At 44.1% G+C, this 18,961-nt stretch overlaps 1 protein-coding gene across 1 annotated transcript in view; it reads right to left on the bottom strand.

The window, feature by feature from the left end:
* LOC121855311 (leghemoglobin 49-like) overlaps window positions 1–16,846 on the bottom strand; it is a gene marked incomplete at its 5' end in the record, with an annotated part of 37,207 nt that extends 20,361 nt beyond the window's left edge. Inside the window, one exon of the mRNA XM_042350201.1 lies at window positions 16,719–16,846. Coding sequence (XP_042206135.1) covers window positions 16,719–16,846 — 128 coding nt within the window. The remainder of the gene's footprint in view (window positions 1–16,718) is intronic.
* Between the last annotated feature and the right edge of the window lie 2,115 nt (window positions 16,847–18,961).

Raw genomic sequence — 18,961 nt, 5'->3', positions numbered from 1 at the left:
AAGGAAAAACAAATGAACATGGCCCCTATCAAAAAATCTGCAATGTAAGAATACTAATTTAGTGTCGCACCTGATCTATATTTCACAAAGGGATTAAATTTTTGTTTTTTGAGTTTAATAACAACGTGAATATTAATATAAACATTAAAATAGAACTCACTATGAATGTGTCAGTCTACAGAAGTTTTATCAGGAAATGTTAATATAAATGAGTCTAGTTATTCATATATTGACAACATTTATTCTCTATTTTACTTATCCAATTTTATTAAACAATTTTACTGTCTCCTTTTCTCTTTATTCCGCTTCGTTATCTCTTCTTTCTCCCCCTCGTCTCTCTCTCTCTCTCATTTCAATTGTTTTTTTTTTAAATATTCTCCATCTCATTTTCTTCCTGACTATCGTTTATCTAATTTTTGTGTGACATTCTATCTTGCAGTCTCTCTCTCTCTCTCTCTCTCTTATTAGACATTCCTTTTAACATTCTGCCCTCCGGTGCATCTCTCCGTGTGTCTCTTCTCCTCTCTTCTCTTCTCTTCTCACTATGCAGATTCTTACAGCGATGTCCAGGAGTTCATGCATACAGGGAGAGAAGCTTATTAACGCCTGCCGTAAAGACATCGCCAGGGAAGGCAGAAGGTGATTTTCTAAATGTCTGGCACTGTTGATGGCTGGTGATGTTGATGGCTGGTGCGGGTGATGTTGATGGCTGGTGATGAGTTGGGGCTGGTGCTGGTGCTGGTGACTGTTCGGGGCTGGTGATGACCGTGCTGGTGATGTTGATGGCTGGTGCTGGTGATGACTGCTGCTGATGATGTTGATGGCTTGGTGCTGGTGATGTTGATGGCTGGTGCTGGTGATGTTGATGGCTGGTGCTGGTGATGTTGATGGCTGGTGCTGGTGATGTTGATGGCTGGTGCTGGTGATGTTAATAACTGGTGCTGGTGATGACTCGTGCTGGGGCTGGTGATGACTCGTGCTGATGATGTTGATGGCTGGTGCTGGTGATGTTAATGACTGGTGCTGGTGATGTTGATGACTGGTGCTGGTGATGTTGATGACTGGTGTTGGTGATGTTGATGACTGGTGCTGGTGATGACTCGTGCTGGGGCTGGTGATGACTCGTGCTGATGATGTTGATGGCTGGTGCTGGTGATGTTGATGACTGGTGATGTTGATAACTGGTGCTGGTGATGTTGATGATGCTGCTGGCGCTGGTGATGACTCGCGCTTGGCGGTGATGACTCGTGCTGGGGATGACCGCTGGGGCTGGTGATGACTCGTGCAGATGATGTTGATGGCTCGTGCTGGCGCTGGTGAAGACTCTTGCTGGGGCTGGTGATGACTCGTGCTGGGGCTGAGTGATGACTCGTGCTGGGGCTGGTGATGACTCGTGCTGGTGATGATTTCTTATGATATTAATATAAACTTCATTCTATTTCCTTCTTTGTATCCTTAGTGTGTGTGTGTGTGTGTGTGTGTGTGTGTTGTGTGATACAACGCAATAGAGTTTCAGTAGAGAATATCCTGGTATGTGTGGAGGTGATCGCTGGCACCAAGAATCACTGTTCAATATTATCGTTGTGTGTATTGGTTGTACATGTAACAGCCTAACCTAACCTAACCTAACCTGATCTAACGTAACGTAACATAACGTAACGTAACCTAACCTAACCTGATCTAACGTAACGTAACGTAACGTAATGTAACCTAACCTAACTTAACCTAACATAACTTATGCTAACCTGATCTGGCCTAACCTATAACCTAATGTAACTTAACCTAACCTAAACTACACGACACAGTGAAGGAACTCGTGAACACACACACACACACACACACACACAAGTCTGCAAAGAAGTCTCACTACCCAACAAAATTACAACACCTGAAGCAGACCAACATCACTCAATGGAATGGTAAGCTTAAATAACTCTGTGGACTAAACAATAAGACACACCCCCTCCCCTTCCTTAGCCATCTCACTAATGTTGACGCAGCTGAGCAATCAAATAACCATTTCCCTACTATATGCCAGACGCTCCCACGGCTTGACACAACCACTCTCCCTGCTAACCTACCAGCCCCCCTTCCCACTGACTTAGTAGAAGAATTTGAAGTAGCAAAACGTCTGGACAAACTAAAGTTAAAACGCTCCACCGCCTCTATTGACTTACCAATGAAACTTTACAAGGAGTTCTCCCCGGAGCTTGCAAAACCCCTCTGCTCCATCATCAATGCTTCCCTCAGTCAAGCCAGATGCCCAGTTGACTGGAAGACTTCATATGTGTCACAAGTGCCCAAGTTAACCAGCCCACAATCCTTAAATCAGCTACGACCCATTGCAATCACCCCAATACCCAGCTTAATCTGCGAAAGTTTTGTGTTCGACTGGGCTTATGCTGGTAAAGCAGGAGCCGTAGATCCTCAGCAATTTGGTAATATGAAAACTTACTCCACCACTCACTGTCTTGTCAGCTTTCTCGACTACATATACCGCCATCTGGAGAAACGAAAAACGTCTGTAGCTGTCGCCTTCATTGACTTCACTAAAGCATTCGACCTAGTCGACCACAATTTAATCATCAACAAAGCTACCGACCTCGGGTTTCGAAGTCTTATACCATGGCTTACAGACTTCCTCAGTGACCGACGCCAAGCTGTGCGCTTCCGAGGGGCTGTCTCCACCTTTCAGTCACTCACCTGTGGCATCTCCCAAGGCACCAAGATGGGACCACTATGCTTCCTTATGCCGCCCTTCAGGATTTATTGAACAGTCTCCAAAACTGAGCCACCATCAACCACGTCACCATCAATCATACCATGACCACGGTTATGCACATCAACCTCTTCTCCGACGTTGTCCTACCCCCTTCCATTAATTTAGGTCCGAACACACTCCAGGTTGTAGATTCCACGAAGCTCCTCGGCGTCACCATAGACAACAAACTAAATTGGAAACCACACGTCAGTGAAGTTTTCAAAACCTTCCAGTTTCAGTCTCCACCTCCTCTGCCGACTCAAGTCCCTCGGAGTTCCTGCACCCGAGCTCCTCAGTGTTTACACAACATTCATACTTCCCAAGCTCACCTATGCCTCCCCTACCTGGTCTTCCTCCCTAAATGCCACACAACGTAAACACCTAGAAAAAGTGCAAAAGAGACACATTGACCCTCTAGGCTCTCACTGACCATCACCACGACCTCAGCTGCAAATTTGGTGAGAAGCTTCTGCACCATCCTCGACACTGGCTCCTACTACCACCTGAGATCCCTCGCCCGAGAATTGCTGTTCGACACCACAACCGCATCCAGACTATACGAGCACGAACTGATTGCTATAAGAACAGCCCAGTCCCAACCAATGTAAAAATTATCAATAAATTGTAATAAACCAGTGTATTCACTCCCAGTAAATCTTACTTTTTGCACTGTCACTATGTTGAAATGCCCTGTAGTTTGAGCTTCTCCCCATCTAGTTATTATATATCTTATTTGTATCACTTATCTTACTTAAATATTATTTGTAAATCAAGAGACCGATTCCCCATTTATGTAACTGTATATTTTCAGCCTTCCGGCTGCTATGCTTTTTCAATAAACCGTTAATTATTATTATTATGACACACACACACACACACACACACACACACAGAAAGAAACGATATATTCACCGTCAAGTACAGAAAGGTGTTATCACGAGTCATCTTTGTTGAATTCTGAAAATATCTGGCCTGAGGGCTGGCTGCGTTCAGACAATACAGGAGGAAATGGTGTGTGTGGGATGTGGAGAGACACACACATTGACGCCCTCCCTCCACTGTGTCTGTTTAGGAGATAACATTGAAAAGATTCCTCCAAAGGCGATGTTTTGGAGTGGAAATCAATGTTTTTTTTTTATTATTTTTTTTTAGAAACCTTCAGTATTATTTTGCATGTTGTTATAATAATCTAAATATCTTTATCTTATTACCCCACATTGATATAGGTAATCCACTCGGTTTTGAAGATAAGATCCCCCCGCTCCCCAAAAAAAAATCCTCCAAAGACGTTGTTTTGAAATGCTAAACAATACCTCTCAGGAATAGTATTTTTCCCCTGAGAGTTTCATAATCTACAAAAAAAAAATTCCATGAATATTAAACCTTTTCTTGTTTTTCTCGATAATTATTCCTACCATCATCTGAAGGGACGAACATTCAGACATTCACTTGTCTTCTTACCCGGTTACTTATAAACTTCTAGTGAGTGAGAGTGAGTGAGTGAGTGAGTGAGAGAGAGAGAGAGAGAGAGAGAGAGAGAGAGAGAGAGAGAGAGAGAGAGCACAACACACTACAGTGGCCGTCAGCTTCTCTATGGTCAGAGGATCTGGCCTGGACAATGACTTCGTTATTGTTGCTGCCGCTAGTGTCTGCTGGGTCTGTTGTTTGCTGGGTCCGTTGTCTGCTGGGTCTGTTTACTGTTGAGTCTGTTGTCTGCTGGGTCTGTTTACTGCTGGATCTGTTTACTGTTGGGTCCGTTTACTGCTGAGTTTGTTTACTGTTGGGTCTGTTGTCTGCTGGGTCTGTTGTTTGCTGGATCCATTGTCTGCTGGGTCTGTTTACTGTTGAGTCTGTTGTCTGCTGGGTACTGTTTACTGTTCGGACTGTTATCTACTGGGTTTGTTTACTGTTGAGTCTGTTGTCTGCTGGGTTTGTTTAATGTTGGGTCTGTTGTCTGCTGGGTCCGTTTACTGCTGGGTTTGTTGTCTGCTGGGTCTGTTTACTATTGGGTCCGTTTACTGGTGAGTTTGTTTACTGTTGGGTCTGTTGTCTGCTGGGTCCATTTACTACAAAGTCTGTTGTCTGCTGAATCTGTTTACTGTTGGATCGTTTTACTGTTAGGTCTGATGTCTGCGTGGTCTGCGAAGGGCTTAGATGATGGGGAGGTTAGGTTAGGTTAGGTTAGGTTAGGTTAGGTTAGGTTAGGTTAGGTTAGGTTAGATGATGGGGAGGTTAGGTTAGGTTAGGTTAGGTTAGGTTAGGTTAGGTGATGGGGAGGAAGTTTAGGTAAATGATTGAGAAGGTTTAATGATGGGAAGGGTTTAGGTAAGCGTCATGCCACTGGCTGGTGTGGTGTACATTTCACTCAACTTGAAGTCCGCCCTCAGTGAAGTGCAGGAAGGTAAATATTGACAAGAGCGTCTCCAACACTCCATGTGTGTGTGTGTGTGTGTGTGTGTGTGTGTGTGTGTGTGTGTGTGTGTGTGTGTGTAATAATAATAATAATAATAATAATAATAATAAACGCTTTATTAATAGAGTTGCAGCCGGTGGTTGAAAATATACAAACTTACATGTGATTTAGATATAATAATATACGTTCAATACATTTACAGGGCTGTACAGTACATAAATCAGTTGTTGTTTATTATTTTAACAATAGATGGGATGGTGCTATTCTTATATCTATCGGTGCGGGCTCTTATGGGCTGAATTTTGTTGTAGTGGCGGACTGCGCGAGGTGGGAGGGGGACTGCAGGTGGCAGTTAGTGGCTATGACGAGGATGATGCAGTAGTCCACTACCAAACCCTGCTAGTGCGTGATGATGGAGGTCACTGAGGGATGGCATTTCCAGGGTGGAGAGAGCGTTGTTGTAGCCAGAGTAGTCTGCGCCGAGCATGATCTGCAGGCCCTCTTCTGTACCTTCTCTAGCTGACGTTGTTAGGTAGAGTTGAGAGAAAACGACCAGGCTGGTAATGCATACGTTAATTTTGGGAGTACAAATGCGTTGTAGATAGTCCTCAGCTCTGGCATGGGTGCCCCAAGTGACCTGAGTCGTCGTAGCATGTAGAATCGATACGAGGCTGCCTTGATTGTGTTGTTTACATGGGCCTTCCAGTCAAGTTTGTGGTCTATGGTAACAGCCAGGAGTGAGGCAGACTGCACTAACTGGAGAGGATGGGCACTACTGTGACTGCTGGAGCTTGCACTGGAGTGGTGGCGGTGTTGATGTGCATGATGTTTTGGTGTGATTGATGGTGACCTTGTTCTCCGTAGTCCATGCCTGCAGCCTGTCAGTAGGGCTGGGCAGGAATCGTTTCCAAAATCGATTCCTGCGATTGTGATGAGCTACCTCAGAATCGGTTCCCAATTTGGGAACCGATTACCATGAAGCGATTCCACTAACACTACAGTGAGAGTGAGTTGTCGACCGTCCTACCCTATCCTCCTGTGGCGCCGCACTGGCGCGTAGCCGTTACTTTTACTTACTTTTATCCTCTTCACCACTGATCGGCTCGTTAGCCGCTTGGACGATCGGTCACGTCTCTGTTACGCACTATTGGCAAGTACTGGGCATGCAGAAACAACAGAAGTTCAAGAACCATCTACAAGCATGTCAGTACAAGTGGAGTCCCCAGGTTCCTCACAAACTGTTACAACACAACCAAAGAAAGGTTCACTCTGGGCTAAATTCGATGCCAAGGTTGAAAAAATTGCACTCGTCTCTTCAACACACCCGTCTACAGGGCCTTATATTGAAATGAGAAGATATATGGAAGAATCGCCAATTCCTAGAGAAGAAGATCCGCTGGAATGGTGGAAAAAACATGTCGCACTTTTCCCCAAACTCCAAGAGCAAGCGAAAATGTTCCTCTGCTCCCCAACATCATCAGTGCCCTCCTTTTTTCTAAGGCTGGCGAACTAGTGTCCCAAAGACGTAGCTCCAAAGACGTAGCCGTCTAAAGGACAAAAACGTGAATATGATCATTCTCTTCCTTAACAAGAACATAAAGTAGAGTAGACACTCCTTGTGTTTTGCAGTCATTTGTTACGGAAAGAGACACGGTTTTGTTAATTATCAATTCTAATTAATTAAGAGGTTAGACTGATAACAAATATCTTTGTTACGTACAGTTTTTTGGTTTCTTTGTGATTACACAGCTGCATGAATGTGTTTGAATAAAAAACTGTATTACGTTCCCAATATAGGCTTCAATTAATTATTATGATTGATCAACAATTAGCATTAGTGTATGTGTGAACTGTGAAGGAGTAATGTTTATAATCATAATGATCAAAGTTATGTATTTATTTCCAAAATGATTGGCATTATTTTTATACTAGGGAAATTATATTTCTGTAAAGTAAACAGATAAGAAGTACATGTTTATTTCCAAATTATTGATATTATTTTTTAAAGGAAATTAGATTTTGGTAATTACAACAAAAATATTTTACTCACCAAAGAAGTAAAGAATAAACATCTTTCATTACTTTCTTAAGTTTATTGTTTTCCCCAAATAAAATAAAATGTCAATATTTAATACATTTACCTGCTGTCCTTCCAAGACAGCAGTGATGACATGACAGAGATTAGCAGTCCCGTGAGGCATGGGGGAGGCCTTGTGCTGCCCCCTATAACTATATGACAGTATTTGCTTACTTTGAGGAATCGATTCTGGAATCGATTCCAGCGATTCCATTGGCACTGAGAATCGGAACCGTCGATTCCAATTTTAACAATTCTTGCCCAGCCCTACTAAGTGTCCAGGGTGCCTTGTAGCGATGAGTAGTCTGGTGAGGTGTTGTCCACTGTAACCCCTACAGTGCAGTCATCCACTTACTTCCACCCGTGAGGAGTGTCCGATAGAGCGTCGTTGATCAGGATTAGGAAGCACAGTGGTCCCATCTTGGTCCCCTGGGGAACACCGCAGGTGAGGTGTTGGAATGTGGAGACCGAGCCCTGATACCTGACTGCCTGACGACGCTCACTCAAGAAATCAGTGAGCCATGAGACCAGGTTGGTGGGCAGCCCTAGTGCAATGGTCTTGTTGATAACAGTGCAGTGATCAGCAAGGTCAAAAGCCTTCCTGAAGTCAACAAGGGCAACGGCCAGCGATGTCTTACGTTTCTCCAGGTTTTTGTGCAGAAAATCCAGGAAACTATCTAAGCAGTGTGATGTAGAGGAGGTCCTCATATTGTCAAAATGCTGTGGATTAATTGACTGATAAATAGTAGCAAATGCCCATTTAAAAACAAAGTGAGTGTGTGTCTGTGTGTGTGTGTGTGTAAGTAGTAATAGTAGTAGTAATAGTAATAGTAGTAGTGGTAGTAGTAGTAGTAATGTGTGTAAGTAGTAGCTTTCCAGAAATTATGTCAAAGCTTGGTTGAGATGTCGACTGTCCTTCTCTCTGCTTAGGTCTGCTTTGCTTTGCCTCAGGGGAACGAGAGCATCGGCCCCAAACTCGACAACAGTCGCAGATATCGACTTTGAGGCAACATAGATCTGCGGCTCAACTAACTCAACACAGCCAGGGTAGCTACTTATGTATTAAGATAGTTAATTTTAAGGTAATAAAATGACGGCAAAGGTGTGGCTATTGGGGGAGGCTGGAGGCCACGTTAAAAAAAAAGAAAGTAGTAGTAGCACTAGTAGTAGTAGTAGTTGTTGTTGTTGTTGTAGTAGTGGCACCACTGACATTATCTTTGCTGCCCGCCAGATACAGGAAAAATACAGAGAACAGCATCGTGAACTGTACATGGCATTCATCGACCTAACCATGGCCTTCGATTAAGTCAACTGGGAAGCCTTCTGGCGGACCCTCGGCCGATTTGGCTGCCCACCAAAATTCTTCGCCATTGAGAGGGAACTCCACGATGGCATGAACGGCAGTGTCCTGCACAATGGCACCCAGTGTGAGTTCTTTCCCTTCCAAACGGGGCTAAAACAAGGGTGTGTACTGGCACCAACTCTCTTTTCCATTTTCTTGGCTGCCTTCCTTACTCGTGCCAGTGCCAATTAAGCTGGGGGGGTGGACATCGAGTACCGAGTAAAGGGTCTTCTCAACATAAGACAACTCCAGGCAGGAACAAAGGTGTCGGCAGCTTCCATTATTAAACTTCAGTATGCAGACGACCTCACCCTCGTCGATCACACTGAACGTGACCTATAGGAGCTCCTGAACACCTACGTAGATGCGTAGGCAGACTTCGACCTTGAGGTAAGACCCAGATTTTCATTCAGCCTGCCCCTGATTCAGCCGCAACTGCACCATCCATCCAGCTTCTTTTTTATTTTTTATTTTTTATTATTATTATTATTATTATTATTATTATTATTATTATTATTATTATTATTATTATTATTATTATTATTATTATTATTATTATTATTATTATTATTGTTTTTTACGGGGACTAGTTCACCCGGGCACAGGTCACTGACCCACATCGGGGCCTGGGGGGCGAAAACGTATTAATAATAATGCAGTAAGAGAGCGTTGTGACGGTACAGAGTGTGAGTTCATTCAAGATCAAACTTGACCAGTGTTGGTGCAGGTAGCCAGGTACAAATACATTTTGGAACCAGTACTTGTTAACAGTGCATAACAGGGACGTGGCCGACTGCGCAAGCGACTAACAGGCCGAACAGTGGCGAAGAGGATAAGTAAAGAATAGTAGAGTGCACAATACGTGTATTGTGTAGCCAACAAGACATCCCTTCTAACTTTGTCAAAGAAAACGGAACCGATGACCTCGGGGTGGGGTAACATACCTACTGTAAGATCCGGTTAAAGGTCATATATTGTTTTATTCGACTCTCTAGCTGAAAATGATTAAATCAACTGTTTAAAATGATTGTGTTTATGTTATTTATTTGTTTTTATGGGCCAATTTTTACTTTCGGTCAACACGGGAATCATAGGAATTCTGTCTTTGCAATCCATAGTTTTGACAATTCTAAGACACTTTTCTATGACGCCTCCCTCGTAAATTACTTAACCAAACCTCCTGGAATATATAAGGGAAGCGTCATAAAAAAGAAGTGTCTTAGAACTGTTTAAACCATTGATTGCAAAGATAAATGCCTATGATTCCCGTATTGACCGAAAGTAAAATAATACCTTTTTGTTGGATTAATTTCTATGAGCATATAATTAATTGAAGAACAAATAAAACTGTCTATTTGTATTTATTTGTGAGAGAGAGAGAGAGAGAGAGAGAGAGAGAGAGAGAGAGAGAGAGAGAGAGAGAGAGAGAGAGATCTTACTTTTAAAGTTACGGTCTTTCCAGAAATACTAGAACATTAAGATAAAAATAGCTTTATCGTTAATTATCAACATAGGCCACCAGGTCTTGCTATCAATGTTGTCAGCTTTTACGAAAAACAGGGACCCATTTTAAGGCAAGTCTAACTATACTGCGTCACTCTTGCTCACCAGGTTGGAGAAATGACAGGAATACTTGTAATGATAAGAGAAAAGTGGCTTTCATGTTATTCTGAATGTGATGCAATACAGCATAATTGTATAACCTTGGCTGTATATCCGGGTATTGTACTTTGTTTGTATGTATGTATGTATGTATGTATGTATGTATGTATGTATGTATGTATGTATGTATGTATGTATGTTTAGAGAGTTTCTTACTTATACGTATGAATACATAATATTTCGTCTTAAAGTTGTATGCTTTTTATATAAATTATGGCCTCCCAATAGACAACACATTATGCTTCCAATATCTTCCCAGGCGGTAGTAGCTCCCTGTTTGGTAGCTGTCTACTACCTAATATCTACTTGATGATTAAACACCGTAATGCCAAATAAGGGGGTTAGGTTAGATTCGGTTAGGTTAGGTTAGGTTAGGTTAGGTTAGGTTAGATTTCGTATGGATAGGTTAAGTTTGCTTATGGTAGTTTAGGTTAGGTTAATATTTGGGTGCTTAATCCCCCAGCTCCGCTAACTCCTGCCCCAGCTCATCTAACCCCTCCCCAGCTCCTCTAACCCCTCCCCAGCTCCTCTCCCCTCTCCCCAGCTCCTCCAACTCCTCCCCCAGCTCCTCTAACCCCTCCCCAGCTCCTCCTAACCTCCTCCTCCAGCTCCCCCCCAGCTCCTCTAAGCTCCTCTCCCAGCTCCTCCAGCTCCTCCCTCCCCCTCCTCCCCCTCCCCAGCTCCTCTAACCCCTCCCCCAGCTCCTCCCCCAGCTCCTCTAACCCCCAGCTCCTCCAGCTCCCTCTAACCTCCCCAGCTCCTCTCCCTCCCCAGCTCCTCCTAGCTCCTCTAACCCCTCCCCAGCTCCTCTAACCCCTCCCCCAGCTCCTCCCCAGCTCCCCAGCTCCTCCAACTCTCCCTCCCCCAGCCTCCCCCAGCTCCTCCCCCCCTCCCCAGCTCCTCTAACCTCCCAGCTCCTAGCTCCTCCCCAGCTCCTCTAACCCCTCCCCAGCTCCTCCAACCCCTCCCCCAGCAACCCCTCCCCAGCTCCTCTCCCCCAGCTCCTCCCCCCTCCCCCAGCTCCTCAGCCCTCCCCCAGCTCCTCTAACCTCCCCCAGCTCCTCCCTCCCCAGCTCCTCTAACCCTCTCCCAGCTCATCTAACCTCCTCTAACTCCTCTCTTCCCCAGCCTCCCCAGCTCCTCCAACTCCTCCCCTCCCCTCCTCTCTAACCTCCTCAGCTCCTCCCCCTCCCCCTCCTCCCAGCCTCCCCAGCTCCTCAGCTCCCCTCCCCTCTAACCCCTCCCCTCCAGCCTCCCCTCTCTCCCTCCTCAGCTCCTCCCCCCTCCCTCCTCCTCCTCCTCCAGCCCTCCCCCTCCTCCCCCTCCCCCAGCTCCTCCAGCCCTCCCCAGCTCCTCTAACCCTCTCCTCCTAGCTCCTCCCCCAGCTCCTCTAACCCCTCCTCCCAGCTCCTCTAACCCCTCCCCAGCTCCTCTCCCCTCCCCCAGCTCCTCCAACCCCTCCCAGCTCCTCTAACCCCTCCTCCCAGCTCCTCCAACCTCTCCCCCAGCTCCTCCAACCTCTCCCCAGCTCCTCCAGCCCCTCCCCCAGCTCCTCTAACCCTCCTCCAGCTCCTCCAACCTCCTCCTCCAGCCCCTCCCCAGCTCCTCTAACCCCTCCCCAGCTCCTCCCCCAGCTCCCCCAACTCCTCCCTGTGGTCTCTGACAGATTAAAGGACTTATGGGTTATTTACGGTTGGATGTGGCCATAATAGCTCTGTCAGCTGTGGTCTGGTTGTAGTTGTGGTGATGAAACCCTCTCTCCATCACTATGGTTACAAGAGAGAGAGAGAGAGAGAGAGAGAGAGAGAGAGACTTCTATTTCAGTACACACACTGTGGGGGTTTCAGTGGACAACACCGCACCAGACTACTCATCGCTCCAAGGCACCCTGGACAGGCTACAGGCATGGACTACGGAGAACAAGGTCACCATCAACCACACCAAAACCGTAGTCATGCACATCAATACCGCCACCACTCCAGTGCAAGCCCCAGCAGTCACAGTGGGTGCCCATCCTCTCCAGCTGGTGCAGTCTGCCAAACTTTTGGGTGTAACTATAGACAACAAACTTGACTGGAAGGCCCATGTAAATAACACAGTCAAGGCAGCCTCGTACCGTCTCTACATGCTACGAAGACTTAGGTCACTTGGGACACCCACGCCAGAGCTGAGGACCATCTACAACGCCTTTATTCTCCCCAAACTAACGTATGCGTCACCAGCCTGGTCGTCTTCTCTCAACTCCACCCAACAACGTTAGCTAGAGAAGGTACAGAAAAGGGCCTGCAGAATCATGCTCTCTCCACCCTGGAAATGCCATCCCTCAGTGACCTCCACCACCAAGCACTGGAAAGGTTTGGCCGTGGACTACTGCACCACCCTCGCCATCGCCACCTCCTGCAGCCCCCCACCCACCTCGCGCAGTCCGCCACTACAACAAAATTCAGCCCATAAGAGCCCGCACCGATAGATATAAGAACAGCACCATCCCATCTATTGTTAAAATAATAAAGAACTCCTGATTTATGTACTGTACAGCCCTGTAAATGTATTCAATGCATATTATATCATTATGTCTAAATCAAATGTAAGTCTGTATATTTTCAGCCACCGGCTGCAACTCTATTAATAAACCGTTTATTATTATTATTTTATTATTATACACACACACACACACACATATACTACTACTACTTCACTGTCACTCGGAATCGAGTATGACGATCATCCAGCTATGATGCAATGATATGAGTTATTGAGGATGCCACCTAGGTTGGTGAGTTATGAGGTGACTAAAGAGGCCGATACGGGACTGACAGAGTCGTTCACAGATGTTGCACATGTGGGTGACTCCATCTAGTGCGGGAGGGGCGGTGGCAGCGTCTTTCCGGCGATGGCGCTTGTCTGCCTCGGTTTGCAGTCGGGCTAACTCGAAAGTATTGACACCTTCTTGTGTGGTGCTCCTCCAAGCGTTATTGTGTGGAGTAATCGTCTCCCAGGTGAGGGGGTCGACTTGGCACTTTTTTAGGTTTGTCTTAAGACTATCCTTATTCCTTTTCAGTTGCCCGCCAGCGTTACGTTTGCTATTCGTTAATTGACTGTAAAGTAGCTGCTTTGGCAGTCTACTGTCGTCCATGCGGGTAACATGGATAGTCTAACGTAGTTATTCATGGATAATGGTAGCCTCGATGATCTTACAGTTGGTGTCAGTAAGAATACTGGCATTTGTTCTCTTGTCTTCCCAGAGAACTCGGAGGATGGAACGTAGACTACGTTGGTGTAAATTTTGAAGTGCCTTGAGGTGCCTCCTGTATGTGACCCATGTCTCACTGCCATATAGCAGGGTGGGAAGAACCACTGCTCGATATACGTGTAACTTTGTAGATAATTTCAGCTCCCTACAGCTGAAGACAAGGGTACGGAGTCTGCCAAAGGCTTGAGATGGACATCTGAACCGATGTTGAATCTCTTCATCGATGTCCGCGGTGATGGACAGGTGGGAGCCGAAATACTGAAAGTGGGTACCATTAGATACTGCAGTACCGTTAAGCTGGATGGATGGTGGAGGTGTGGCTGAACCAGGGGCAGGATGAAAGAGAGTCTGAGTCTTACGTACATTCACCTCAAAGGCCAACAACAGGCTCAGTCCTCACTTGCCCTAACCTAACCTAACCTAACCTAACCTGACCTAACCTGACCTGACCTAACCTAACCATGAGGATTGAGACCCAGTTCGAATCGGTCCTAGTCTTAATGGTCCATACTCCTAATAGGTCCTAGTCTTAATGGTCCATACTCCTAATAGGTCCTAGTCTTAATGGTCCATACTCCTAATGGGTCCTAGTCTTAATGGTCCATACTCCTAATAGGTCCTAGTCTTAATGGTCCATACTCCTAATAGGTCCTAGTCTTAATGGTCCATACTCGTAATAGGTCCTAGTCTTAATGGTCCATACTCATAATTATAGGTCCTAGTCTTAATGGTCCATACTCGTAATAGGTCCTAGTCTTAATGGTCCATACTCCTAATGGGTCCTAGTCTTAATGGTCCATACTCCTAATAGGTCCTAGTCTTAATGGTCCATACTCCTCCCTAATAGGTCCTAGTCTTAATGGTCCATACTCCTAATAGGTCCTAGTCTTAATGGTCCATACTCCTAATAGGTCCTAGTCTTAATGGTCCATACTCGTAATAGGTCCTAGTCTTAATGGTCCATACTCATAATTATAGGTCCTAGTCTTAATGGTCCATACTCGTAATAGGTCCTAGTCTTAATGGTCCATACTCCTAATGGGTCCTAGTCTTAATGGTCCATACTCCTAATAGGTCCTAGTCTTAATGGTCCATACTCCTAATAGGTCCTAGTCTTAATGGTCCATACTCCTAATAGGTCCTAGTCTTAATGGTCCATACTCGTAATAGGTCCTAGTCTTAATGGGTTCCGGTCTTATATGTTAGGTCAGGTTGGGGTCTTTTAGGATTTAGGAGCCATTACACCACTCAACCTTAGCACTAAATTCAGTGGGAGTGACCGAGTGAGTGAGCGTGGGAGTGAGTGAGTGAGTGAGTGAGCGTGGGAGTTAGTGAGTAACTCCAGAATTACCAGGAATTCCACGAGAGAAAATTCCACTCACCCAATACACAAGAGTGGGATACAATAACGCCATGTGGATATTTTTCCCCGAGCCAGATAATAGTCCACTAGGTAAGTAAAGGTGGATAGAATTCCATCCTTTGGTTTTTTATTGATAAAGCCCTGATACTTGGTTAGGTTAGGTTAGGTTAGGCTAGGTTAAGTAGGGTAGGTTAGGTTTGGTTAGGTTAGATTAGGTTATTTGGATAGGTTAGGTGGGATAGTTTAGGTTAGGGTTAGGTTAGGTTAAATAGGATAGGTTAGGATTGGTTACGTTAGGTTGAAATATAGCAGACAGTGACATCAGTTCATTAACACTATGACCACAACTGACACACAAGATACTGGTGTTGTTGATGGGAATTCTACATGTAAGAAGAATGACTACTTAAGTGTCAGTTTTAAACAGATCTCGCCCTCTTCAGAATTTGTTAGAGGTCTTGTGAGGAGAAACTTCCCACCCAAGTTTCAAGAAAATCTGTCAACACCTTCAAGAGTTATCATCACGTTGACAGGAGGGATGGATGGCAAGTGTGGTGGTCATGGCGGCGAGCGTTACTCCATATCCCACCAATTCGTTCAGGATATAATAAGTGTGAATATTCCAGCCCTATGAATTTGCATATATTGCTTGCGGGGATAATGCATGCATTGGCTGTGCATATATATGTCCTCAATATTGCAAACAGATTGTGTGTGAATATTTTGCCTCGTGACATTAAACCTGAAGCCCACGCTGGAGACTTTGTCTACCACACAGTCCGTATATACCGACGCAATATTGCGGCTCCGACAGTGTGTACATAATATTGGGTGAAATCTTGACGTTAATATCATTCACAATTTTCTGGGGGAAATTTCTAATCCCGACGGTGTATAAAAATTGTAAGTGTATTGATTTTGTCATTTTCCGAGATAGGTAAAAGATAATTAGTTGCTGAGATAAGCAGAGGCCACAGCTCTCGTGAATAAAGCTGAGTACTGATGGTTATCGGACACGCTCTACATACTGAAGCGGCATGTTTGGAGTCACATCTATCCGCCAAATATTTCTTAAGGTACAATATATGAATCTCTTAATACTGCGTAGTCGAGGGGAGACCATCTTAAATAACATCTTACTCCCAGAATACTTGATTTTTTTCCCAGTTTCTTATCCTTTGCACAAGAGTTTCATTTCAGATAATCCCCTCAGGAAAGAGATCTATGTTGTCACCTCAGGACATAACAAGATATTGGTATACAAGAAATAAATGTTATGTGTCAGGGTACTGTCACCACTTGTACCGAACAAGACGCGATTCTTTATAACCCGACTTTTTTTTTCCCATATGACCTTAAATGTAATGTTTTTTGATGATCTGAATAATCTCCGCTAGCAAGGTCTGTTTATCTCACGGGGATTTAATATAACCTTCTCGCCTCTTATCTATGGCCGGGAGGGGTGTGGGGATGACTTACCTAAGGGCGTGGGCATGGCTTATCTAATGCCGTGGGTATGACTTACTTTAGGGCGTGGGCATGACTTACCTAAGAGCGTGGGCATGGCTTATCTAATGCCGTGGGTATGACTTATCTAAGGGAGTGGGCATAACTTACCTAAGAGCTTGGGCATGGCTTATCTAATGCCGTGGGTATGACTTACTTAAGGGAGTGGACATAACTTACCTAAGGGCGTGGGCATGACTTACCTAAGAGCGTGGGCATGGCTTATCTAATGCCGTGGGTATGACTTACTTAAGGGAGTGGGCATAACTTACCTAAGAGCTTGGGCATGGCTTATCTAATGCCGTGGGTATGACTTACCTAAGGGCGTGGGCATAACTTACCTAAGGGCGTGGGAGCGGAGTTCCTTGGACTGCTGGACCTCCTCCATGGGCAGGCCACGGAAGGGCGTGAACACCTCCTGAACGTCTGGGTGAGTCTCAAACAACCTGGCGAGGAGACAGTTGAACAATGAACCAACGATTCAAGAATTAAACAAGTAATTCTATTGATCAGTAAAATAATCAGTTAATCAGGAAGTGAATGAATCAGTCAATTATATCAACACAGAGGGATATCAAGTAGTTAATTTAATAGTCATCAAACTCAATTAATTAATACACATAAATCTATCAACATTCAGAGTCAGTATTCAATTGCGTCAGTCGGTCATTCTTGTTCAGCCAAAAATGACACCTTTACCTGCAACAGATTGATTAATTGACTGATTGCGTCTACCACTCGTATCCAAGGCTTCAGACTCTCAAAAATAACTCAGAACCCACTGCAGTTACGGTCGAGTCTTGGTGTAATTTCGACGCCATTATACTGTACTGTACCTATCCTTTATGTGCCATATAGCATTAGTGAACTCCATAGCTACGTAATTGAACACACACACACACACACACACACACACACACACACACACACACACACACACAAGACACGTTAAGGGGAAGTACTGTACTTAACCCTACGACCGTAAACAAACCGTGTTGGATAAACTTATCGCAAATCCTAGGATAAAAGTGTAGCAAATCGACCTCAAGCGATACTTAGATAGACTTATGACCGTACTCTGTTTTACGGTAAAATGCACAAACTTGCCATTTGCCGTAAATTTCAGGACCGTGGACAATGGAGGTGGGGGATTAGTCTCTTTGTGGTAAAATTTGGCCAATGTACTGAACAGCAGGTGAACGAGACGAGTGGACACATTCTACATGACATGATTTATGGGGTGGGGGGGGGTGGTGGGGGGATTCTTTAGTTTGAAGGAGTGATTGCAAATGAAGAGAGAGAGAGAGAGAGAGAGAGAGAGAGAGAGAGAGAGAGAGAGAGAGAGAGAGAGAGAGACCCTCTTGAGTCCAGCCACTTCGCCTCAGAAGGGAAATGTTCGGAGAAATGGAAGAGAAAAAACTAGAGTGTATGATATTTTTGCCTACCGAGGTAAATATTGTAAGTGTGTGTGTGTATGTGGGTTAACTGAGATCTGAGTGAAGAAGGAGTTAAAATTCTTGTTAAAATGTCAAAATATTTTAATTTATAATTAGTCAAGTATAACATTCAGAAATACTGTACCTGTACGACTGTATGTAAAGTATACCTAAAGTTACAGGTATAGACATTGTTACAGGTACAGACTTCTAAATCTAGTCGTTATTAACCTGGGGATGTAATTAACCAATCATCTCTCACTCACTGTACAGTACGTAAAAGGAGGAATCAATGCCTAAAGCTGTGTTGTGTAAGAGTAAAACCACCTGTGTGTGATGATAAATCTCTCCTGTTACCGCGGCTCTTCAGTATAGTACTATGTAAAGTGAATATAAGCCTCGGCATAAGAGTGAAGGAGGGTGTCTTAATATAAAGTTAAGTGGAGCCAGTTCAAAGGTTGTATTGGCATGATGTAGGTTTTGGAGAGTGTGTGTATAATATCATAGACTAACTGTGCAACTTTAAGGCGCGCCACGGTAAAAATATTCACCTGGGATGCGGAGATATTGTATCTATATCCATAGTCTAGGATATTTTGTTTTCCGAAATGTTTATCAATTTTCCTAAAACTTCACATTTGACGTGATATTATGGGATATAGTCTACTAACTCCTTGTACAAGATGGCCTTTGAACTAAATAAAATCGTCTGCCATTACTAAAATAAAATGTGAAGGTATTAATTATTATTATTATTATTTTTTTACACTTGGATACAGAGGTAATGTCTCCTGTACATATCAAAGTCACAGAAATAAAATCGTGACAATTTACTCCAATATGACTACTTAATTCTTGGTATCGTGGACTGGGAGTTGCGGCAGATGTTATATGCACATTATGCCGTTTTACTGATCAAATTATTTAGTCACAAAAAATGATTAGACAGAAATAACAATTAATATGGTGAGTTATGATTATTATAAAAAAAATTTATATAGGCAAATGACAAGAACCAATAATATAAAAAAATAAAAAATATATATAAAAGTCCTAAATGAATATAAAATCGGGAGAGCCAAAAATATTTATAAAAATAACATTATTTTTTGTTTAGAAAAAAAAAACAATGTAATAACACCATTGAA

This window comes from Homarus americanus, unplaced genomic scaffold (assembly GCF_018991925.1).
Source record: "Homarus americanus isolate GMGI-L3 unplaced genomic scaffold, GMGI_Hamer_2.0 scaffold32063, whole genome shotgun sequence".
Taxonomy (NCBI): Eukaryota; Metazoa; Arthropoda; class Malacostraca; order Decapoda; family Nephropidae; genus Homarus; species Homarus americanus.
The sequence above is the reverse complement of the archived record's forward strand: the minus strand, read 5'-3'. Positions and strand labels throughout refer to the sequence as shown.